This window comes from Arvicanthis niloticus, chromosome 9 (assembly GCF_011762505.2).
Source record: "Arvicanthis niloticus isolate mArvNil1 chromosome 9, mArvNil1.pat.X, whole genome shotgun sequence".
NCBI classification, from domain to species: domain Eukaryota; kingdom Metazoa; phylum Chordata; class Mammalia; order Rodentia; family Muridae; genus Arvicanthis; species Arvicanthis niloticus.
In genome coordinates, this window is record NC_047666.1 from 27,872,216 (window position 1) to 27,898,591 (window position 26,376).

At 44.0% G+C, this 26,376-nt stretch overlaps 1 protein-coding gene across 3 annotated transcripts in view; it reads right to left on the minus strand.

Moving 5' to 3' along the window:
* Eefsec (eukaryotic elongation factor, selenocysteine-tRNA specific) overlaps window positions 1-26,376 on the minus strand; it is a 191,161-nt gene that overhangs the window by 109,096 nt on the left and 55,689 nt on the right. For all 3 annotated transcript variants that reach the window (XM_076940085.1, XM_034512372.2, XM_076940083.1), the window contains exon 2: window positions 11,223-11,430. In XM_076940085.1, the coding sequence (XP_076796200.1) occupies window positions 11,223-11,430 (208 nt within the window). The remainder of the gene's footprint in view (window positions 1-11,222; window positions 11,431-26,376) is intronic.

Sequence of the window (26,376 nt, forward strand, 5' to 3'; positions counted from 1 at the left end):
AGGCCAGTCTACACTACGGAGAGAATGGCCAAGGTTACATAGTGACTCTGTCTCAAAACACACACACACACACACACACACACACAGACAGATATACTGTGACAATTTCCTCCAAATTGAAATACTTATTCTGTGAAGCTCATTAAGATTCAGGAAGTTCTAAAGGTAGACAGATTCCTTAAGATTTAGGAAGAAAACAATGGGAAGAATCAGGAAGTCTCTGAAATCAGATTCACAGGGCCCTTCCTTCCCCTAGGTTAAGTAAGCTTTATGCTTGCTGAGGACAGAGATCCAAAGCTGTGGGGCTGCCCACAAGTCACAGACAGCCCCAGGCTCCCAGCTGTCAGTAGGTCACTCACAGGCTGTGGGAGTTCAGTGATATAGCCTCCTTAAAGTTGCCCATGCTCTTGGGGTTATGTAGCCCTAATAAATTCAGCAATGTGCTAAGGTGGACTTTGGTATGTCATCACTTCCCTATCTGGGGTATGTAGACGCTTATTTATATCACCCTAGGAAAGTTAACACCACAGTTAGAAATTTTTAAAAAATCCATAGTTTAGAAATGCAAGAAGTAAAATGAAAACTCTACTAGAGGTCAGAAGTAGGGCTGGGCATGCAGAATAGAGAGCTGACAACCAAGATGGGTCCATCTGGGGAAAAGGAAGGAGAGAACCCAGCTGCAGTGGTGAAGCTGTGTCTCAGGCATAGCAGCTTAAGTACAATGGTGGTTTGTGAAGCAAGAAGAATGAATAGGAGCATCATGGATGACAAAATCATGGTCTGTTCCTTTTCAAATTTGATGAAAATATTAACCTGCACATTTAAGAAGCTGAACAAACTCCAACCATTATCTCAAAATCTACAGTTAGGCAGATGACAGCCTTGCCAGTGATGAGGGCATTTCCCCAGCTTGGGAAGAAACAATCTCACATGTGAGAGCAATAGTGCGTGGAGCTAGTCTCAACCATGGAGACCAGGAGGATGTCATATTTAAAGTGTAGGAAGCCTGTCAACACAAATCATATATCTAACCAACAAATATACTTCAAAAAATTAAAAAGAACACAGAAGTACCATGCGGCCAAGGAACTCTACTACACATGCTCCAGAATGAACGAGGAAACGAGCACATGTTCATGTGGGCCTTGGTTACTTTCAGCACTGAGACAACACCATGATCGTGGCAACTTATAAAGGAACGTGTTTAATTAGGCTTATGATTTCACACACTAGAGTCCTGACCGCAGCACCAGCAGCTGAGAGCCCACAGATCTCCCTGAGGAAGAAAGGAACAGACTTAGGACTCACAATTCTGTATGTGGCAAAGGCTACCAGAGGGTCACTGGGTTCCACTATCTAGTCCAGTTTTGAAGGACAAGTGATAGCAAGTAGCTGAGAGGAATTAGTGTCCTTGTAAGGTCAATTATGGAGTCTGAATAAGGCTCTGCAATAAGGCTTCTAAGACCAGAACACTGAGCTCTAAGTACTTTCTGGCTCCTAAATTTCCTTCCCATGACTGCAGAGTGTCCATTTACCCTTATGCCTCAGTTTCCTCATTAAGATGATAGTAGAATCCCTGATACAAATACGTTGAGGGCTGAATGAGGTTCTGCAATGAAAATATCTAATCAGGTACTATGCACATCATGTGAGTTCTATATTATCTAAGAAATGAATTCAAGATTCTAGAAAAATAAGTTCTTGCCTCTGTGTCTGATGGTCATTAAGGATTCAGCAATTAATGTCTATAATTTGTTCTTGTTTTTTAATAAAATTGTAAAGGTGTATATTTATTTTACATAGTGTTCCAGTTTCCTTTCTGTTGCTGTGTTAAAATATTCTAACAAAAAGCAACTTAAGAGGATAAAAAGGTTTGTCTGCCTTTTACTTCTAGACCATAGTCCTTCAATGATGGACATCAGGGCAGAAACTCAAAGCAGTAAGTAGAAGCAGATACCATAAAGAAATGCTACTTGCTGGCTCACTTTTGCTCCTAGGCTCATGCTTACTTAGCTTTCTGATACACTTAAGGATCATCTGTCTAGGGATAATACCGCCCACAGTGGATTGGGCCCTCCTGCAATAATCAACATGAAGGCTGAGGGAATGGCCTAGCAATTAAGAGTAAGCATTGCAGCTGGGCTGTGGTGGCGCACGCTTTTAATCCCAGCACTTGGGAGGCAGAGGCAGGCGGATTTCTAAGTTCGAGGCCAGCCTGGTCTACAGAGTGAGTTCCAGGACAGCCAGGGCTACACAGAGAAACCCTGTCTCGAGAAACCAAAAAAAAAAAAAAAAAAAAAAAAAAAAAAAAAAGAGAGAGAGAGAGTAAGCATTGCTTTTACAGAGGACCAGAGTTCAGTTCCTAACACCTATATCAGGCAGTTCATAGCTTCAATTCCAGGAGAATCTAATGTCTTCTATTTATGAGCACAATCCTACATAATTTAACACACACATACAAACACACACAAAATCAAGACAATTACTCACAGACATGCTCACCAAGCAACCTAATCTAGACAATTCTTCAACTTAGAGGCTTCTCCACTCAGCTGACTCTAGGTTGTATCAAGTTGAAAGGTAAGGCTAACTAAGGTGCACACAATAGGATTAACAGACATTTCATTCATTTGTGCCATGAAATTGGGCATACTTACCAGCTACTCTCCCTTTCTGTTATCGCTATTCTTTCTCACAGATAGTTTCATTTCTACTTCCAATTCTCACATATCCATACATGGTTTTATGTGTCTATATGATATCTAGGATCCATAAATGAGAGAAAAGTACATGCCATGTATTTTTGAGTCTGACTAAATTTGATGATCTCTGGTTGCATCCATTTCCCTACAAATGGCATAATTTCATTACAGAAGAATAGAACTCTACTGGGCATATATAGACCACACCTGTTTTATCTACTCCTCTGTAGACAGATACCTAGAGCCATAACTCAGGTAACTGTAAATATTGTTGCATGAACATGGATATGCAGGTGTTTCTGTTGTAATTTAAAATGACAGAAAATGGCCGGAATATTAGATGTTATAATTATGCCTATCATGTACCTGGCTTTTAAAATTCTAACTCTAAACTTTATTAATGATTCCTACAAGACATTTACTTGTTGTATTTAACAACATATAATTTGTATCTTTAAAATTATTTATATATGTTGAAATTTGATAACACAAAATGAGATTTTTTTCATGATACAATCAGAAAATTACATTAGCCCTTCCAAAATAAAAAGAGTAACCAAGTTCCCAACAATTATCATATAACAATTATATTGGTTTGAGAGCTGTATGCACTAGATCAGGCTTTGTTAGTCTTCTTAATCTGGCCCAGAACATAGGTTGGTCACTTTACAGAGCTGGCTTTGAAACAATTCCCATCATTCACTAGCTGTATGACATAGAAAAGCTACTGAAGCCAGTCTAGCTTTAAGATTTCCCTCTGTCAAAGTGGTCAGGAGAAGTAACATTCACCTTGTAGAGTTATGGCAGAGGGAATGGAAAACCCCTACCAGCGTAGTTCTTGGTACCTAGATGCACCAAAGCCCTGTCCTCTCCTCCATACCCTACCCATACAGCACTTCATCCAAAGAATCCTAGACAATGGGAGCGACCATTTGTGGAAAACTGAAGTTACACACAAAGCAGGAAACATATATTTCAAAATCAGACCATGAAGAAGAAATGCCCCAAATTCCAAATACAGATGTGCTCACATAGCAAAGACACCCTAGACAGGTGGGACAGATGCCAACAAAGCAACCGCAGAGGAGGAAGAGGCACTGGAGTGTATGAATGTGCTTACTCTTCTGTCACTTAGACACTGATTCTATTAAGTGAACACGAATACAAGTGTTTTCAGTGAAAATATTATGCTTAAGGTATGAATGTGTCATTTTAAAAATTATTTTCTGCTCTAAAGGATTTTTTTAAATTAACTAATGGCAGCCCAGTCTCTGGGGATAAAAAACTTCTACTACTGAAGCTACAAAAATAAACACAAGAAAAACAAAACAAAGCTATTAGTGTCTAGCTAGATACTGTTTCCCACTGAAGGCAAAAAGCCTGGTTAAACTTGGGGGTGCTGTAAAGACATGGCAGGACCAAGCTGAGACATTTCCCTGAAACAGGTAAGATTTAGAAATAACCCAGTTTAAGGTTTTCCAACACCTGTGGCAGCTGTGCCCTGTCAATCTGCCTGCACTATAGTGTGAGTCACACACTCCAAGTCACCTGCCTTTTCCTTCCTCAAGCCCTTCAGAGCCGGAGTCCAGCACCCTCTACACAGGAAACAGAGTGAAGAAGTTCTGTTTTAGGTGACAGCACTCTGGATTTAGAACCCAGCAGCATGCCTACTCTGGCTCTGCTTCTAGCCTCAGGTCTAGGGCCTAGTGGGGTGTGTGTGTGTGTGTGTGTGTGTGTGTGTGTGTGTGTGTGTGTATACAAGTATACATGTGTACATGTGTATATCATGCAGAGGGCTCTAAGGATTTACCATAAAGTATCTGGAAATTCAGTGGTTTTTATCCAGACCATTCTGGACAACACAGTGCTAGGTGCCTGACCATTTTTCACCAGACTGAGACGATTGTGCTATTTTCTAGGCCTGATACACATGAGCCATCCTGGCTCTTGGCATAAAGAGGAGAGCTGTCCAGGAATCCCTAGGCTGCTGTGAGGTTCCAAAAGAAGGGCTTTAATCAGATGGCAGCCCTCAGCCATGTAATGAAGTCATGGCTGACACCAGGAGCATTCAAGAGCATCTCCTGACCCACTCCCATCTTCTCTAGTCTACCCACACAGATATATCATAATGTTCACTGGTCCAGACACACCAACTGTGCACCCAGGCTGACTTCCATCAGCATACAGTCTTAGATAACAACACATATACACATATTACATATATATGATTTGATAAGCCATGTAAAAGAAATCTAAGCAAACAGAATGAAAGTTTTAAGTTTGGGATAGTAGACTTACAAAATGGCCATCATTAATCAACTCTTGTTTCCTCAGCAGTCAAGCAACTTGCAAAACTGACCTCTGGGGTAACTATATGATCCTGCTAACTTAATGATCTGTGTGTGGGAATCCCTGGCATAGTACCAAGCCTCCTCATTACAGTTTTCCCAGCTAAGGACCTGTTACATGCAGGCTGCCAAAGCATTTCTCCTAGAAAGGCTGTGAGGCTGAACTCACTAGTTCCTAATTCACAAAGAAACAGTACATTAGGAAGTATTTCCCAAGAGCATGTGGCAATTGGCTACAGCACCAGTATGATGCAGGCCTGCAGAGTCCACAGAGTCACAAATGAATTCTTGGAGACTGATAGTAAGTCCAATTCCAGGGAGGGTGTCAAGATCAGGGGAGCCTGGGGAATACAGGGCTCTAAGATGGCCATAAAAGAAAGAGAAATATAAAGTATTTTAAGAGAAGAAAGAACCAGGAATCTGGAAGAAAGATGCATCAAGGATGCTGTCAGATGATAACACTTAGTGGAAAAATAAACAGAAAAGCCCAGAACACCAAACAGTGTCAATGTGGTGATAACAACCACCTCAAATTATGTTCATGTGGAAGAGACTGACAGGGATCCTCCGAGGAAGCATTTTAATTTGCTGCACTGGGGAGATTGTGAGTACATTTTTATCTTCTATTCTGATTTCTGTTAACATTGATAAATGTTTATGCAAGAGTAATTTTAAATGCTTTCAGAGATAAAGAAATCACAAAGAAAAACAATCAAAGAGTTTGACTACATGAAAATTAGAAACTTGAGATGCTGAAACAAAAGCAACTAACACAGTTGGAACAAATGCTGTAGCCTTGTTCGTAGCAAGTGTGATGGGAAAAGCATTAGCAAGGTCCTCACTGACATCAACATTCTTGAAAAGCATAAGGAAAGGTTAAAATGCCAAGAGGCGAAGGACAAAGCACACATGCTAAAATCACAGACATGTAAGTCCAACTGCTTACTGTCAGTTACCTCAGGTGTCAGCTGCAAACCAAAACCAAAGTAAAACTGCCTCCATCCAAAACTTCAAATACATCTTATACCCACAGCCAAATGTGGCCGCAGAGACCCGGGTAATATAGAAAATGTTCAAATGTTCACAAAGGGCTTAAGCATTCATGGCATTTGCTTCCATGATCTCACAGCTGAGAGTCTACAATGAGGGAATAACTAACTATAGAGACAAATTCAATGCTCTACAGAGGTGCTCAGTTCAAGCTCATCTGGGTATAAAAAGAAAAACTGAGCCCAGTCTACAGAGTGAGAACAGAATGCTAGCTACTTATGAATCTGCTAGGTAAAACATTAATAAACACAGAAACTAAAATTAAAAATATGCCATGATAGTTAGGTGTGGTGGCGCATGCCTTTAATCCCGGTACTCGGGAAGCAGAGGCAGGCAGATCTCTGAGTCCCAGGCCAGCCTTCTCTACAGAGTGAGTTCCAGGACAGCTGGGGTTACACAGAGAAATCCTGTCTTGAAAAAAACCAACCAACCAAACAAACAAACAAAACAAAACAAAAAAGAGGCATGATTGTAATTGTTATTTTAAAGGAGTTGAATTCATATAACATTGACATATAAAAATTAGTTGTTTTCACATTTTAGAGATAAACAACCCAAAGTGAAACTAAAAGTGTCTGCATTTGCAAAAACCTCTGCAAAATTAAACAGGGATAAATCCAGCTACAGGAGGGACCTAAACAATGAAAGCTATGAAACACTGAAGAAAAGAATCAAAGATCTAGACCAGTGGTTCTCACCCCTTCTAGTGCTGTGACTCTTTAGTGCAGTTCCTCATGCTGTCCTGATCCCCAACCACACCTCAGAACTGTAATTTTGCTACTGTTTATGAACTGTAATGTAAATATCTGATATGCAGGATACTGGATATGTGACCCCTATGAAAGTGTCATTTGGCACCTCCTAGGGGGTCACAACCCACAGGTTGAGAGCCACTGGTCTAGACAGATGGGGAGACACTTAGTGTTTGTGGATTGGGAAAGAATACTGTTTAGGTATCAAATGTACCAAAGTTACCTTTAGATCCCTATCAAAACTTCAGCAGCTTTTCAGAGGCAGGGAAAAGCAGATCTCCAAATTCATACAGAATCATAAAAGTTCCAACCAGCCAGAAGAGTTTCAAAAAGGGTAAGAGCTATGAGGACTCTAAAACATACCTCAAAGCTAGCTGTCAAAGCAGTGAAGGACTCCCATGTGAGGAATCAAGATGAATGGAATTGAATTGCAGTAGATTGCATGAGTTGCAGTGGATTGAATGAGAATTTCCCCCATAGGCTTGGATATTTTGCTTTGTTGGTCCCTAGTTGGTGGTACAGTTTGGCAAGGCTTAGATAGTGCAACCATGCCAGAGGAAGTACATCATTGGGGTTGGCTTTGGGAACAAATGCCTTGTGCTCCTTCTGTTTACATTCTCTGCTTCTGGCTTGTGCATTTGAGGACACAAGCTCTCAGCTTCCCACCTGTGATGCCATGCCTCGCTGCCATGATTCTTATCCCTCTGGAACAGTAAGCCAAAATAAACTTTCCTTCCATAAGGACCCTTGGTCCTGGTATTTTATCACAGCCACAGAAGAAAAGTAGCTAATACAAGAGCAGAAAGCCAAGGGCTAAGTCTAGATGTTGAGTTAATTTTTTAGCAATGATAAAAAGAAAGGATATTTTTTCAATAAATGGTTCTGGAAAACACTGGAAAGCTACATGCAAAAGAAGAAAACTCAGCTCTTACCTTACACCATTGTAAAAGAAGATATTCAAATGAACCAACAACCCAGACATAAGAGCTAAAACCATAGCTAGAAAAAGACCCGAGGGAACACATTCCTAACATAGGATTTGACAACAGTCTCACAGCTATAACTCCAAAACCATAGATGACAGCAGCAACAAAAGGTAAATGAGATTTCACTAGGATTCAGAACTTGTGTGTATTAAAGAAAGTAAACAGCCTACAAGATGGGAGAAAATATTTTCAAATCATATCTCAGATAAGAGATTAATGTGCAGGCCTACAATTCAACAATGAAAGAAACAACTCATTTTAAAGCTTGACAAACGATATAATCAGCTATTTCTTTACAAAAATATAGAGGTGACCAACAACATGCTCAGCACCATCCACAATAGAAATGCAAACTCTAACTGCAGGAAGATGACCTCTTACACAGCAAAGACGTTTAGGGAAGAAATGCAAACAACCAGACTTGGTGGTCTGAACCTATAATCTGAGTACTTGAGTAAGAGGCTGGGGCAAGAGCTTTGCTGGAGGTTGCAGGTAGGCTTAGAGTACACAGTGAGACCTCACCTCAAGGAAAACAGCAAGTGTTGAGAGACTATGGACACCCTAGAGCCCTCACATATGGCTGCTGGGATTGTGAATAGGACAGCTACTATGGGGGCAGCTCAATAATGCCTCAGAAAGGATAGCTATGGACTCCCAACAAGCCTGCCCCAACTCATAGATTCCTGAGGCACATAGCTCCAGAAGGACTAAAGTCGGAGTTCACAGTTCAGCTGACAGTAGCCCATCACCCACGGCGGGGAAAGGGTGGGGAGATGAAGATAATCACATGGTACAAATATAACAAAGCGGGCTAAGCCCTGGCAACAGTATTCTGATACAGCTGTAACAGAGCAAAACCTAAACGCTCTACCAAATCCATACATGACTACGGGTCAGGCAAATCATAAAGACAGAGCAGAAAAGAGTCGGGGGTGGGGCAGAGGGTGGGTAGGAGAGTTACTACCTGGGATTAGTTGACAAGGATCATAGAAAGGTCTGGGTGGATATACACATGCTGAATGCATCAAGTCATTGGATCATTCACCTACAGATGGAAAATGGTAGTCAAGTGTACTCACAACTTAGAAAACCAAACAACAACAAAACAAAAGAACTTGGAAGAGTATAAGTGTCACATATCTGTGATCCCAGCTGAACTCAGACTCTAACCCCTGCGCGCACACACGCACGCACACACACACACACACCCTCGGCCTCCAAAGTGCTTGGATCAATGAGTGTGAGAGCAATGCTATACATCCAAAAAAGATAGCAGATCACAAGCCCAAATGTCAGCAGCTGCTATTTAAAACAAAAAAAAATTAGGTAGTCCTGTCTTTTAACTACTTTTCTCTATTTTCAATGTCTCTACTAAAATTGAAACTTCAAGTAGAGAAAAGTAAGTTTTGTCTTAAACATTTTCAGGTTTTGACCATGCTGGGGTCCAGCATTCCACGTTTTTTTCCTCACATTTAGTTAACAAGGCCATCAAACAGAAAGAAATGACCACTGAGAATGATGCAGCAGGGCTCTTAAAAGCTCAGCCTGGGCACAGGGCCCAAGACTCCACCCACAAGCAACAGCCCTGCCCTCTGCTGCAGGGCCTCTGGGTATGGAGGAGAGAAAGGGCTCAGATACCTCTCTGAGGACAATCTCCTCTTTCAGTATGGTAACATTCATAATTTGGTCTCCAACCAATACATTAAAATAGGAAAGATGACTTACAAAACAAGGGACACTCTCCCCTCCCTGTGATTGGTCGGAGCTGCAAGTGTTTCCGAAGTGCCCTTGGGCTCCCGAAGGCTCCGTCCATGAAGTAAGTGAACTGACACTGTGGGGGTTTATGCAAGTCTCCAAAAATGTGCTCGCCCTTTCTGACAAGTAAATCAAACAGCAGGGAGATCAATAACTCACTAAAAAGAAGATATAATTTTTATCTTCCTTTTTACAGTCTCATATCCACTTCCGTTAGGAATAACGAAGTCTGAATTCTTATGCAACACTTATCTAAATGTGTCGATTTTATCAGATTGATGAATTTTGCTAACAAAAGGCAGAGCAAGGAAATCTTTTATGACATATATGGCCCATTCACAGGGCTGAAGCTTTAATTTAACCAACTTGAGCATTCTGAGGGAGAGCTGCAGGTGCTGGATCAGAAAAAAAGTCATAAATGGGAAGGCATATCAATCTTTATGACAGGGAAACAAAAACACTCTCTACTTGCTTGCCCTCCACAGGCTGGAGAAGGAGAGACACGGGAAGAGGATATTGTCTCAGGCAGCATAGCACAGAGGAAGAAGTCCTGTCTCCCAGTGACAGCTCTTCAGAACTGACCAAAAGGAATGGAGAGAGAGAGAGAGAGAGAGAGAGAGAGAGAGAGAGAGAGAGAGAGAGAGAGAGAGATCAAACAACAAGGCATGCCGGTTCTGTGTGCTCAGCAAAGTGACATACTCATTTTCTTGGCCACATCATCAGAATCAGTTCTGTAGCCCCCTGAACAAGCTGAGACTTATATAGCCCTGTGGTCTCTATCTCTTACTTCCTAACTCTACCCATAGCTCTGATACCTGGCTGCCCCAACTGCAAAGAAGCAACTAGGGTTTCTTACATCTTACCTCCTCCCTCTTATATGACCTCAACCACAGACAGCCTTTTTCTCCCTGGGGAAACCCTATAACCCATTGACCCACTTCCGCTTTTTTTCCCCTGGGGCCTAATTCCGCCAACTAAGCTAGCTTTCCCCCTGTAGCCAGTGATGGCCTAATGTGAAACCTCATTTGATTACTCCCTGCTCAGAGTTCCTTAGGAACATGATCTCCCTCTCCCCCTTCCCGCTCCCTGTCTCCCTCTTTCTCTAAAGCTGCAAGTGCTCTGGCAGCCAGCAGCAGTAGTCACTCATTTGCAAGGCTCTGCGATTTTTGTCCTGAGTTGACAGTGGAGGCATCACAAAGCAGGTGGTTGGAGAACATGATACCCAGGCTCCAGCACTGAGCCTCAATTCTCATGGAGCAACAGCATGGGACCCATGCCCTAGGTTCCAAGGCCTTGAAAGCTGGGCACACATCTAAAGTCTAAAGTCTAGCCCTGTACCTGGCTCTCAGTACATACACAGGGGCATGTACCAGAGTTCAGAAGTGACAGGTTGAAGACTGCTCACCAGAGGAGACCAGCCTCCACCTGTGCTTCCTCCATAAGCGAGGGCACCCCATTTCCTTATGCTCCACTGCTTTCTGGAATCTTAAAAGCATGTTAGTTTTGCTTAATGCAGCAGCAGCTATGTGAACAGGCATATTCCACTTACCAGGATGTGAGGCTGACCTGCCTGCCAAGAGTGTTAAACGAGAAGCCACCTTACACATGAACTCTCATTAGCAAACCTACTTGGTGTTCTCAAGAGTCTTCTGCATTTTCTTGGTCATTTTGTCAATCGCTGCCTGTCTCTTCCCTTCTGCTAACAGGTCTATTTTGTTCAGCACCACAACCAGCTTCTGGCAGGCGATCTGGCCAATCACAAGGCACTCTGCGGACTGTGTCTGCATTCCCTTGGTCACATCAATCACGAGCATCATCAAATCAATGATCTGGGAACCTGGGGTAATAAACAGTAAGGTTAGAAAAAGAATTGGGTTAGTGAGCCTCACAGGAAGTCACCATCCTAGTCCCAGCAAAACACTGCAATAGTGGGCAGACTGGGAGGAATGGCTGATACTTCCTGGCCAGTCCAAGTGAGTATACAGACTGGTATAGCCTCATCCAGCCAAAAGAACACCAGGAGAGGCGAGGAAACTGAAGCCCTTCTCAGGGCTCCATGGCTATGCACAGCAGGGCTGAGTTTTGGTAAGGAATGCCTGGCTCCAGGGCCCTCCACCTCCCTAGTGGACCACTGCTCTCACTTTCATCTCACTCAACAAGAGGAGATGTTGAGCAGGAAAGACTCCAATACCTAGCTACCTGCCCTTATTAAGAAAGATAGCAAAGCTTAAAAGTACAGCCTCTTCCCCCCGCCCCCATCAATGTATGGAGGGGTAAGAGGGTCATTCAGAGTGCTTTTCCCACAATATTGGGTTGTCTACAATTGCCTCAAAGCCTGATGCTCACCATCTACTACCTTTGGTCTACACCCTGTTTATGAAGCTTGTGTTCTTTCTAGGAGGTTGGATCACCCAGAATTGCTGTATGCACAGCTGGCTGTGTATACATTTATAGCATGTCTGAGCTAGACAATAGGAGGTGCTCATATGACAGAGGTGTCAGTGATAGGAAAGTACCAGATACTATGTTAGAAGCACAAGTGTTTAGAAGCAGAGTGACCATGCCTTCTGTAAGGGAAGTTGAAGGTATTTTCAATAATTTAAAAGAAACAGAAAAGGTATAAGTTAGGGAAAACAGGAAAAGAGACATATTCCCCTCTGAAATGAATGGTAATTATATCCTCAGTTTACAAGACCTCCTCATAGGGACTTTTCAGGACCACACTGTGATCACTAGCAAGTCTAAGGAAGCTTGCTCTAAAAGTGAGTCTGATGACCAGCCCCACCCACCTACTGGGGCAGAGGGGTACCAGGAAAAGGTCTTCTGTCCTTGGTTGCCACACCAGCAATGCCTGATCTTCATTACCCTGCTTCAGGTGCAGAAAGGCTTAAAACACAGCAGTACATGCTCTAGGTCACATGGCCACCTGGCACCAAAGGGAACTGGTAAAGTAATCAGCTGCTGCTCTCAGAGGCCTCCTACTCAGAACTAGCTAAAGCCCTGGTCCCGAGGAATGGCAACGTGTCTGAGTGTAGGCAGGCCTCTGTTGCCGGCCTCTTCTTCTATCTTGCCTGGTCAGGTAGAAGAAGGACAGGTACACACAGAGCCAGGTCCTTGTTTAAGTCACTGGTTGGTAGGCAGTGCCCCAGATCCCTCTTACTGCTGTGAGAGACAGTGCTTCTCCTATTTCTATGAACAGAATGTATTCCCTCAATCCAACAGCTTTTCACAGAATGGAAGCGAAAGGCCTCACTATGCAATGGATACCAACTTGCCTCTGGTAACCATCTCCATTCCAATTCTAGTCAGTTGTATCTAAGGATGCTGCCTCAGACTGGCTTTCCACAATCCATCCTTTAGAACTTTAGAACATTCAAAAGAACTTGCTAAAAATACATAACTGATTCACAGTGCTGGAGACCTTTAGACTGATATGAAACCATCTTGAAGACAAGTATCAAAATGTATGTAATTGGAGCTGGAGAGATCACCCAGCAATTAATAATACTGCCTGCTCTTGCTGAGGACTAGGGTTTGATTCCCAGCAACCAAATGGTGGTTCACAACTGTCTTACAACTCAAGTTCCATGGGATCTGATACCTTCTTCTGGCCTCCGAAGGTATGATATTCTTCGTGTACAGACATACATGCAGGCAAAACACCAATATACGTAAAATAAAATGGAAGAAAATGCATATAATCTTTGACACAGCCAAGTTCATAAACACATAGGAAACACTTGCAACACATCTATTGTTACTGAAGTTGGAGACCATGTGAATGTAGGGAACAAGCTTAAAAGAGGTAGGTATACCATGAAATAGAATAGTACATAATCACTGACAAGAATAAAGGATCCTTTTACTACAATAAAATAGTCTGCAGTGGGGGAGAAGAACACAGGGCAAACTAAGGTGCGTTCTAACTGTGCCTGTGTGTGCATGGCAGATGAGTGAGCATTTGCTTCAACACATGACATAGCCAAGGGAATGTAAAAGAAAAAAAATGGAGTGAGAAAGAGTGGTAGGAATGAAACACACACAGACACACACAGACACACACACACACACACACATTCTAGTTCTTTCCATTTCAAACAGGAGTGTAAGAAATCCATTAAAATCCAGTAATATTACAAGAACTTAAGACAAAGAATGAAACACAGGCCTGGCAGAGTTGCTTTCCTACTAAAAGACCCTATTGGCCCCTAAACACACGAACTCATCAATGTGGTCTTCCTTCTTTTTTTTTTTTAAAGATTTTATTTATTTATTATATATATATATATGAGTACACTGTAGCTGTCTTCTGACATACCAGAAGAGGGCATCAGAGCCCGTTACAGATGGTTGTGAGCCACCATGTGGTTACTGGGAATTGAACGCAGGACCTCTGAAAGAGCAGTCAGTGTTCTTAACCACTGAGCCATCTTTCCAGCCCAGTGGTCTTCCTTCTTTTTCACTGGTGGTAGTTTTACCTTGGCTTGCTACCATGGGCTATACAAGCCTCACCCCTAGTCATATGTGTTCCCTGTCTCCCATGAGATAAGCCTATGCCCATCTTACCAGTAAGATGTATCTAGCCACTTACATATAGTAAGCCTTGGGCCTGGTTCCAGGGTCACGTGGTTGGCTCTTAGGCCACTAGAGAAAAAAATGTCTGTAGGCAAACCATGAAGAGGATGTGGGTCATGGCCTGGGCACCTGTCTGCACACTGAGAGCAGAACACAAGTCCCAGGCTTATTCCAACTGTCCAGGGTCTCAGAATGTCAGTCCCACAGGGACTTCACAGATGAGAAAACAGAACTGTATAGACACAGAATGAGTGTCTGTCTTATACAGTGAATGTATCAGAGCAGAGATCTAAACACCTGTACCTGAACTCTCGCCTGCTGTGCTGCACAGTCTGCCAGTGGAGACCTGAGAAGTGCAACAAATCCCCATCCCAGGCTCCATTTGAGAACCAAGGAACCCTATATTGATGCTCACCTGTGCCTTACTGCCTGTGGTCCTGGTCCACCTCACTCCAGGCTGAGTTCTCACCTGAAGCTTGGTCTTTCAATCTTTGTGTAAAGCACAAGACCCTGCTATGACACCATTTAATAAGCCCTTGTTGGGATGAACTAAGCAATGTTAGCTTCCCTACCTCCTCTGTTCTTTTTCTCAAAATCCATTTTCTATCAGTACATAAAACTATCCACAGAGTCTCACTTGTCTGGCTGATGGAGAGGCTAGCTCATGAGCTCCAGCTAGCTCATGAGCTCCACACAGCATGCCCTCCCTCCGTCTTGAGAATGGAAAAACAAAACTGACCACTATACCCAGGTGCTTGATGTAGCCAGTATCCAAGCACCAGGAGCCAGCAAGGCTTCATCTGCAGTTTTATCTGGCATCCACAAGTGGCCTTTGTTGCATGCAGCAAGCACACAGCTCTGTTCCAGGAGATTCTCTGCAGCATGGCCAGCACTGGGAACTTCTAAGGAAAGCAGAGGTCAGGGCCACTTGACTGTCGCACTGAGAACAAGGGCACTGCTGGAAACTGGGGTCAGCTCCAGGCAAATACCCAGCGTCCAGCAGCAGCTCCTAGTTCTTCCCATTTCTTCACCAGACATTTGATCAGGCAACAGGAAGTGATACAACTGGCCTGGCTGTCTTGCCTTTTCAAACTCCCTAGTATGTTCATGGAATGAATCAGACAGTGTCCTGCCCAATTCCCACGAACCCAGGGTAGAAAATCACCCTGAAACTAGAGGGACAGAGTGGGTGGGAAATAAGACAAAACCCTAAGGCTTACAAGGGACCCTCTATACTTAGTCATCTATCAGGGCTTTTCATCAGCCATACAGACCACAGAACCCTTGAAAGGTTTGCAGAGCAATTATGACAGGGTTAAAGTTTCTCCCTACTTTAAAAAATTACAATCTTCAATTCTGTAGATTACATATCTTAATCATTTCAAAAATAAAAATAAAGAAAAACTTACAAAGGTCAGCATTTAACAAAGTCTGAATTATCTGTGAGATGTAATTTTCTTTTAGGGATTGAAGAAAAATACTGTTCAGAAAACAATGTTTTGGCTGAGAAAAATGACATAAAAAACTAAACATATTTTAGCATCTGTAAAATCATATATTTTTTTAAATAATCAAAGAAAGCAGACATTCTAAGAAGAGGAAATAATATTAAATTTAAAATAATAAAAAATTTTGTTTTCAGCTGTTGACTTTTAAGTACCCAGTTATAGTATAAATATACTGTTGTCATCTATTTGAAGCTGCAGTTATAACTTATCCTATTTTTTTAAAGATTTTATTTTCATTATTTCTTTCTCTCTCTCTCTCTCTCTCTCTCTCTCTCTCTCTCTCTCAATCTGTGTGTGTGTGTGTGTGTGTGTGTGTGTGTGTGTGTGTGTATGTGTGTGTGTGTGGCTTGCAGAGCCACAGGCATCTGATCCTCTGGAGCTGGAGTTATAGATGGTTCTGGGCTGCCTGACATGGATGCTGGGAACCAGCACCACAGCTCTCTGTTCTGGAGAAAGGAAATGATAACAGCATCTAGGTTAGGGAGGTACCTGGCCATAGCAGCCCTCCAATATGTCTGCAGCCATCACTGTTTCTATTTTTACAGCTGTTATTGTTAGATGTACTGTGGAGTCCTATGTTCCTCTTGGTTTAGCTGCAGAGAATCTAAAGGAGTGTGTAATGGCTGGTACACTCCTGATTTTTGCTTTTTGAATAGTTTCCCTGAAATAGGACAAGCCTGGGTGGTACGAGACTTCTGTAAGACCCTCGGATTCCTGTGTTGCTTACATATTCCTACAGGCCTGGGTTCTCCACATCAACATAACATGAAAGGAATGCTACCTCCACTTCCCAATAAGCAGTATATGGGGTGTCCCCTCATTGGGCATCAGGTGTTGCTGACAGCCTGAAGCACTCACTGTATCTGTCACTGGGATGGGAATCCTTACTATGTCACTGACCTACAAAAGTAGATCTTCCAAACATCTGATCCAAATCCTGGGTGGAGAGCCCTGTGGAAAAAGCTGAGCAGGTGATAGTGACATCTCCCTGTCACCCAGAACTTGAGACGCAAGCAGCAGCAAGGCCTCCTGTTCTTGAGGTAGAAGACCAAGTGGACCAAGTGGTTCAGGAGGACACAGTCCAGGTATCTATGCCCAGAATACCAGGGTAGGAGTAGAAGCAACCCAGGTCCAGTAGGATCTGTGGGCTGCCCAGTTAGCCAAAAGCCCCAAAGCAGCAGCCATTATTAGAAAGAACCAGATGGAGCCAAGCCTGGGCTTAGAACAAGACTCATTTAGCCTGCACAGTGTTGTGAGGTGTGGATGCATGGCCAACACCAACCACTCAAGAAGTCCACATAAAATGTTTACAAATTAGCAGATGTGGTAAGACTGGGCTTATATCTAAATAGCTAAGGAGAAGATCCCTGAGAAGAAAGATGAATTCTGAGCTATACCCTATGCAGACCATTCAGATGAACCCCTGCTCTGGATTTACACCAGTGATGGCTCCTCTCAAGTTTGAACTTGTGACTTCCCAGTTAGCCCTGATCCTCACTTCAGCTCCACATGGCAGAGGCTCTTCTACTTCCCTAAAGGACAAACCTAATGACCAGACCACACAGTCATCAACAGCCAAAGAAACACTAGAGCCAAGTGTTGTCTGACTTCAAGTTATTTTTTTCTTTTCCTATCGCCAGCTGCCTGTTGGCCAGAATCCCACATTCTTGAAACCTCTAGGAACCTGGAGACATCCTGAAGAACAGGTGGGCAAGGTCCTGCAGGTAGCAAAAGAAGGAGAGCAGACTCAAGTGAAGGCAATCTGCCAGTGTCCCCCGGGGCACACGTGCCATCTGAGACCATTGCATTCATCACCACCTAAGGACACCCGCAGAAGAACAATGCCAGCCATGTCTGCAGAGGAGGTACAAGGAGGAACAACAAAGGGAGGCCATGTAAAAGATCAAGGGAAAATTTCAACAGGATGGACAAGAAAAGCAGGAGCTGGACTCTGGCCAAGAGCAAAAAATGCCAAAAGAGTACACAGGCTGGGGGTTGGCTGAAAGCTCCAGAGCTGAGGGCATGCACAGGATGCCCAGTTTTGTAGTCTGAGAAGCCACAAGTGAGTAGCTGTTGTTCTCCAAGTTCTTTATCTATAAATCAGGACAACCTCACAACTGTGACCTAGGGGCAACGGACAGCATCTTGGTAAAAATAAAAATTAATCTCCAGTTTATACTTTATACCATGATTCCAAATTAATCAAACTTTCAAACATAAGGGCAGGCAAGATGGTTCAATGGATAAAGGCACTTGCCACTAAGACAATTCCCAGAACCCACACAGCAGGAAGAAAACAACAAACATCTGCAAGCTGTTCTCTGAGCATACACCTGCCTGCCATGCTATGCACAAGCATACACACAGACACACAGAATATATAACTGAAATTTAATAAAATATTTCAGCCAGTGATGGTGGTAGCATACACTTTTAATACCAGCACTTGGAAGTCAGAGGCAGAGAGATTGCTATGATTTTGAGGAAAGATTCTATTTCAAAACACACAAACAAAAAAATGTTTCAAACATAAAGTCACAAAAGTACTAGAAGAAAAGGCATGGGAAAAGAAATATAACTTTAAGGTAAAACATACTCAAATAGGGTACATAGCTCAGAAGTGAAAACAGGAAGTCAATAAACTCAACATAAACTCAAACATTTCTGCATGAAAAATTAAAGACAAATTTAAAGGCTGGAGAAAGTCCTAACAATCACACTAGACTACTAACCTTAATGCCTCAAACAGAATGAAGTTCAAACTAATCATAAGAACACCAACAACTTAATGGAAAGTACCAGAGAGGTCAACAGCTAGCAGCACACTGCTTGCTGACTTAGCACTCCCACAGTCCTGGCACACCTGCACAGCCAAAACAACAGGATTCCAACCCATTATATCCAGTGATGTAAAGTAGAAAGCAAACACCTAACTCGGCAAATGGATTTCCAGTTGGGCAAGAACACAGGACAGGTAAGCTCAGGACTATGCTGGGACAGGTGGCTTGGATCCACAGCAGGTCAATGGAAGGGACTTGTCCAGTGCCCATTTGAGCAAAGACAGAAGAGAGGAAGCTCATGGGTTTAAGGAGGAAGAAGAAGGTGAGGTGCGATTGAGGAGGAGAGAAAATAAACACAGACAGCCCACACATAAAAGAGTATATCCTAGAACTACCAGGAAAAAAATTCAGTAAAACCACACTCAAATCCTGTGTTTTACCTATTGGGTTATCAATGTAATACCGACCACAGTAAAAGGACCCAAAACAGACTTAACAATGCCTGGCACGGAGTCACCTCATTTACAGATGAGGAAACTGCACTACTGACCAAGAGCTGAAGGGCAGGGAGAGTTCCAGGCAGAGACATAATCAACGTCTACCCAGCTTCAAATAACAAGAACCCAAAGTACAATTCTGAAGTCCCTCTGATGAGTTGATTGACTTTACTTAGAGAGCATGAGTGAGAGATTACTGGCTTTAGTGCTGGTGGCCCCAAAGCAGCTGCACTGAAAAGCTGTCACCTAGTGTTGACTGCTTCCCTATAAACCCCATAGGTGGAGCTCCTTCAGTTAACCTCTTCCAGCCTCTACACTAGCAAGTGACTCTGCTGCCTCAGCACACTAGGGAGAGAACTGTACACAAACAACTGGGAGGAGCAGCTGCAATCTCAGGTGAGGGTTCACTAATCTTCCCGCCCCTTCTGTCATGAGTCAATAAACCCTGATAGATAACTGCAGCAGCAGACACAGCTTGTCTGAAGTCTACAACAGACATTTCTTTAGCCCCGCGGAACCAGCAGAAAGTCAGTACCTGCCTCACCTTGTGCCACTAGCACTTGGGAGGCTCTGAAAATTGCACATGCTGCCTTTTCTGAAGAGTTAGAGGTACAGCCAGGGTCTGCACACAGAGCAGAGGCTCCCTGGACAGAAGCGGTGACGCCATGGACCTTCCGGATGCAGGAGGGTTCATGGGGCCTGGCTCCTGACCCAGCAGGGGAGCCTGGCTGCTTGCTTCCTTAAGCTACTGTGTCACAGTCTATCTGGGGTAATCTCTTCAGCTGACTTTGTACAACAGTGCAGCCCTGTTCAAGAGCAGCGAGAAGAAGCAGAAAATGGAATTTGAAATGTAGAAATAAAATAATTGTGGACCACGAGCTATAATTTGATTTCATGCTTTACAAGGAAATGAAAGAAGGCTTCCTTAAAAGTACGGGTTCTGCTCCCCCTCCCCCTCCCCCATTTTAGCCATTTTAGGATTTCCTCTAGCACCGAAGAGAAAATAGGATTGTGGAAAATGTTCAGTTCTCAAGTGTCACCAGCACTCAGGGCAAGCTCAATGTTAATGTGAACTTCCCATTCTGGGTAAGAGGAAATTCTTCAATTAATAAACCGGGTGTGCGGAGGCCAGTCTTTAAGGTTTAATCAATTTCATCTGTACTTAGGATAAAAAGACTGACTATTCTACTTTTCCCCCCTAGTTTTCCTTCTTTTAAAAAAATAATAAAATGAATGTTTTATTTTAAATTCTTTGAGGTTCATATCTCCTGTTTCAGGAAATATTGTCTATTTCATGCAGTGAGTATAAAAACTCCCCCACCACACTTCTTACTTCTGCTAAGAATCTGTATTCAAAAATAACTAAGTTATCCTCTGCCTTCATATACTATAACAGCTTGGGAGATGATATGAATTATACAGACTTTTGGCAGACACCTTGAGGGGCTGGGGGAGGAAGGGGAACACAGATGAATCTCCAAATATGGATGCAGAACTTCTGGACAGCCAGTGAGAGGGGATGTGGGAATGCAACTATGAATGCTGCCTGCGCCAACAGCTGGAGCAAACTTCACATGGTGATATCTGAGGCCCAAACACAGACCCCATGCTATGGCTCTGGGATAAAGTGGGCACAGAGGACCAAGCAGTATCAAGATGAAGCCTGGGTACTTTCCTGACATTAATGAATAGACAGGCTTACTGGCCAGTCAGGACCCAGTGCACATAACAGGGACGAGGAATTTCTGAACTTTTTGATCCATCACCACAGGCCATTATACCTGGGATCATGAGCAGGAGCTGAGGGAAGGCCCCCCAGTGGAGAGTGAAAAAGCACACCTAGAGTTTGGATTCCCGTCTAAAGCCTGCAGTGGTCTCCAACTGTTGATCCTTGCTCTCTGGCCAGCATCCATCTAACCAGCACAGCTACAGCCACTCCTGATCCGTCTGTGATACAGCTAGCAACAGCATGTGGTTTGGGAGAGCACCTTATCCCTTGAAACAGGAGAGGGTAAGAACTACCAAGACACCTGGGAACTATCAGTCTCTGTTTTAGAGACAACATCTCACTATGTTACCCAGACTTGTTGGGAATTCCTGGCTTCCAGAAATACTCTTGCCTCAGCCTCCTGAGTTGTTGGGACTTGAGATATATACCATTACACCTGATTTATTTTCTAAGTCATTATATTTCCCAAAACGTTGGTAATTCTGGGTTTCTGCCCATGTGATTTCCATTGTGAAAATAAGCAATCAGAGCTCATCGTTCCCAACCAGCTACTAGCTATAGAGGTCTTAACTTGGCAGGATGCAGTGTCAGACATGCCTCAGCAATGTGGGCTTAGAAAAGTCAGGACCTGCTCAGCATACAGAAGTATTGTCAGTGTGGTGGAGGGAGGCAGGAGGCAGCACAACCCACAGTTTGAACGTGAGGTCTATTCCATGGGGCCACTTCCTCTCAACACAGAACTGTGATCTCACAGGGAACCTTTCCACCTTTACATTCCCAGGCACATCTCAGCCCTGTGGGACATTGTGGTAGGTAAGAGTGGGTTGTGGAACAGGCTTCACCGGGACACACTGGACTCCAGTTCCCCAACTACACCAAGTGACACTGTCAAAGAGCCTTTCCATGTCTGTTCCTTGGCTTCTCCCACCTGCTGGGCACTATAAAGCTCACAGATGAATTTTCAACCCTCATCTGGGGTCTGAAGCACATAACCACTTCCTGGGATAAGAGACCTTTCTCACTGATGAATGCCCTACATTTCTGGAATGGAGGACATACGGTACAGTAATCCAAAACATAAACACCTCTGGGGCTGTGGGAACATTGTGTAAGTGATAAAGCAAAGAGCAAGATCGAGTATGAGACCACAAGGAGTGGAAACTCCTGAGCCCTGCTGGAGGCGATAGTCTCTCCAGCTCCAGCCCACCATAGACAGGCAGGAATGCAGGCCTGGGGCTGCCAGATCTTCCCACTTTTCAAGAGAAGCCAAAAATCTGGACTATTACATAAAATTTGCCAAATTTTAAACTTTGACAACCAATTCAAAAAATGTTTAAACTATATGGCCCAAACCAAACATGCCTATGGGCCAAGTCTGGCCAGCAGCTCCCAGTGTGAGCTCTCTGAAAAGTCTTCTCTAAAAAGGAATATTATTAGAAGTAGAACAAACACATTTCTTTGGCCTTTACCTACCGTGTCACAAGGAGCCTAAGCACCAGTGTACAGGCCCAGAGTAACCCCTTGCTCCTGGGAGCCCCTTCAGTGCTCGAAGAGGACATAGATGGAAGCTGCCAAGAAGGGTCAACTAAAGGTAACATGATAATGGGCTCTGATAAAGTGGCCAAACTTGAGGATTACCCAGACCTTCAAATGGGCTACCAGAGCTGACTACTTCCCCGCCCCCCCCAGCTTTGGCATCTCCTGAGCTAATGAAGAGGTGTTAGGCCCCCAGGCTCACACCCACAACTCCAACATGCACCTTGACCTGTGCCTCTCACATCAGCCTCCCTCAGCTCCATCATGCCCCTGGGCAGTTCTGCTGTGCTGCTCACTCCTCTGCAGCTTCTGGGACTCTTTCCCCTTGTACCACCAGCACACAGTAGGGGTTCAACACTTATGCATGGAGTGAATAAAAGGCATTACAAGGCCAGAGAGGTCCAGCACTTTGAAGTTAGTCACATGTTACTCAATGCAGGGACAACTTCTAAGAGAGGTATGGTTGGAAGATTTCATCACATCAAAACTTTTCACAGGCCTGCTAATGTGGCCTCCATTTAGACATCTCCTGACATCTCCTGACAGACAGCCTGAGACCACACAAAGAACACCCCCTTCCCCATCACAATGGCTAAACCCTTCTTGAGTCCTCAGTGGTGGTGTCCTAATATGTATAAAGCCTGGATTCAATTCCCTACACTGCAAACAAAACAAGGTGTGTGAGTATAGAAACCAAAAAGAGAGCGAACAGCTGTGCCCCTGAAGTGCAAGGTCAAGTAAGGATCATCCCAGTGAAGATCAGAGTCCATGGCTTCTCTACTTGGAAAACACTCAACAAACCTGAATGGAAAGGATTGGTCTTCGTCTATCCCTGAGCAGGTAAAGAAGGCTCAACTCAGGGCAGCAGAGACTGCTCTCAGCCTCACTATGAGCCCTACCTGCTGTAGAAGCCAGGTCCTCCTTCCCAAGGCTCTTGCTGTTATGGCATCCTCACAATGGCCTCAGACACAAACATGCCCTGAAAGATGTGTGCCACCAGGCCACAGAAAACCCTCCTTGTTTGTAGAGAAACCACAACAAGGCAGTTTTCATTAGCCTTGAGCTATAAGTGCAGAAAGGCCAGGACTGAGGACTGAGCTCTACCATAGAGGAACACATCCAGAGGGCACAGGCTTATAGGGCCAGAGAAAGAGCAGCTTGAAAACTGCCTGGAAAGCAGCAGACCAAAAAAAAAAAAAAAAAAAAAAAAAAAAAAAAAAAAAAAAAAAAAAAAAAATGGGGGGCAGGGGGAGAAGAAAGGACAGGATCAACCATAAAAAGTAAGTAAAATCAGCAGAATTCCTTCATGAAAAGGATGGAATTAGCATACGGCCTCAGCTGCCAAGTGAGGCCATTGAAGCAAGCAATGTAAATGAGTTCAAGATACAATTAGACATTTTTTTGGATGGAGACTGGGGACTGAAGAGGCACCGCAGGCCTCATTTCAGAAGGGGCAGCAGGAACACATCTCACTGTGAAGGGCTGCAGAGTCCACAATGTCCTGTGGGCCCGACAGTTAGCAACTTGAGGGATGAAATCAATGAGAGACCTGCCAGGACACAAAGGCCCTTGGAGGAAGTGGTAGGCAAGCCAGGCCAGTGTGTCAGGGAAACATCTCCATCTTTGAGTTTCTCTTTCCCCACTGTTCATCTCCAAGATGCCCCACCCTAATATGTGCAAACTAACTACCTCAGTTCCACCTGGTACCAGGCACTGAAAAGAGTCTGGTCCTCTCCCATCTGAACACACCTATTTAGGTATTCAATGCATAGAGCTCCAAGATTCAGGAGTCCAACACGGGTTCCTGTCCCCAAGGGGCGCAACCTGTAGGGACACATGCACATGCATACACACGCTGTAATGCAAAGTTATAACAGAGAAGGGTAAAGTTGGAAGATCTGCAAAGCAAGCGCCAAAGTTACTAGAGGAGCTAGAAAGCCCAGGAGAGGCTGCTCTGGGCTAAAGACACAGCAGGAGACCACAGAAGCCAGGCTGCCAGCACCACACAGAGGATGCTGAGCATGCACTTCCCCAAGAGCTTTGCTAAAAAGGGACTGAATGACCAGAGGCGCCAACTGCTGGCCCATGAACCAGATATGACTCAACAGCAACGATTCAGGACAGCTGTTCCCAATCTTCCTGAGAGCAAAGCACATGTGGCCCACCCAAGGAATAGAAAATGCCGGTCCTTGTGAGGGACACAATTTATTAGACCCTCTCTAGCCAATTGGTTCTGATGTCCTTCTTATGTGACTCACTCACTGTATGGACTCTCTGGTTTTGTCAAGGTTCTGGGCCCCTGACCTCTCCCTAAAATCTTCATTTCCTCTAAGGTGAAGGAATGTCTCAGTATAGCCCTGGCAGCAAGATTCCCACAGCCATGAGCTCCACTCTCAGGCTGAGCAGAGCTCCATTTTCTTGCAGAGCCCAAGAGCTGAGCACCGTGCCAGTTTCTTGCATCAGTTTCTTGCAAGAGTCCCCTCTCTCACTCTGACACTAGAAATACCTATAATACCATAAGATGTGCTTCCCACTTTGTACTGAGTACCTCCACCTGCAAAGCAGCAGCATCTAGACTACATGATGAGGCAATGGCAGAACAGTCAGCACTTGGGGTCCCGTACAGCTCTAAAGTCTGCTGATGCTAAGATCGGGTATCCCTTGACTCAGTAGCCCTGCCCTGTGCACCTGTACACAGGGAAAGAAAAGAGAGGACCTGGGACTGGGAGTTCAGGAAGATGAAGGGTAGGTGGTAACTTCTACCGTTAGTGCTCTGTCCTCCTCCCTACAGGAGAGAAGAATTGTCACGTTCACATTTAGAAGTCTCCCATGCTGGGCACTTGGCTAGGAGTGTTCAGAACCCGCTTATCCATTATTTCCACCTCAACTGTAAGGGAGGCACTATAATTCTATCCTGCCAAAGCAAACTTAACAAGAGAGGCCAATTTGCAAGTCTCAAACACACAGCCAGAGCATGACAGAGCTAAGATACTGAAACCATGATCCCCCATAGCCCTCTCACTTTTCTAGTCATGTGCTCTTGCTTTAAGAGGCCTTACTCTACTCTGGCTCCATTCCAAAAGCAGCTCCTCAAAAACAGACACAGAGGCTAGGGTGTGGCTTTTAGTGGGAGATGCATGCTTAGCATATGCAAGTCCCTGGGTTCCATCCTCAGTAGCAAAAAATTGCAGTAGCAAGAGAGAACAGACTCAAATCTAAGAAGAATCTATGCTGAGCATCCAGCTCTGGTTTCCAAGAAACGGTTGCCGTGTGTGTGTGTGTGTGTGTGTGTGTGTGTGTGTGTGTGTGTGTGTATCTATCTATGTATGTGGTGGTAGTGTTCTGGGGTGGGGGTGTTCTGGGTGAGGTTTGAGGATTCATGCACTAGACAAGTGGATCCAGACAGCCTGATGGTGCACAGACCTCACGGAGACCCATGGGTTCAAATATGGAAGCCAGTTACCTTTCTGAACCTTGGGCACCTTACCTGTACTAAATACCAGAAATACGTGTGTGTGTATGTGTGTGTGTGTGTGTGTGTGTGTGTGTGTGTGTGTGTGTGTGTGTGAGAGAGAGAGAGAGAGAGAGAGAGAGAGAGATTGTATAACAGGTATATAACACTGAGAATGGTAATAATGAAAGAGAGAGTTTAAATGTTTAAACATGGACAATTTCAATGAAGTTATGCCACTTGGGGTGATAATGTTTCCTCCAAAGAGCTATAGATTATCTAACAAGATTGCCAGGACCAAGCAAGGAAAACCCCCTTGCTGGTCATGAAAGTTCAAGAAACTTCCAAAATAATATAGGCTACGGTCATTGCCCTTGGCTGCCAACCAAAAAATTGAAGGCAAGACCCTATTGCTAAGGAAACCATATACTTAGGACATGGGATTTACAAGAACAGAGCTAGAACTTTCCCAGAAGCATCTCCCCGCAGACTAGCTCTCAAGAGTATTTGAAGGTGCTACTCAAGCTGCCAAGGGAATAAAGAAGAAAGCAATAGTCCTGCCCAGCTGTAAAACCTACGAGATACAACAATGCGCAGCCCAGGAGGATAGCCCCAAGAATGCAACAGTGGCACTTAATATTGGGGGTCATCAACAGTCATCTAATTGAACTTAAGGCCTGCTCAATAGGTGGGGATTCATACCTATT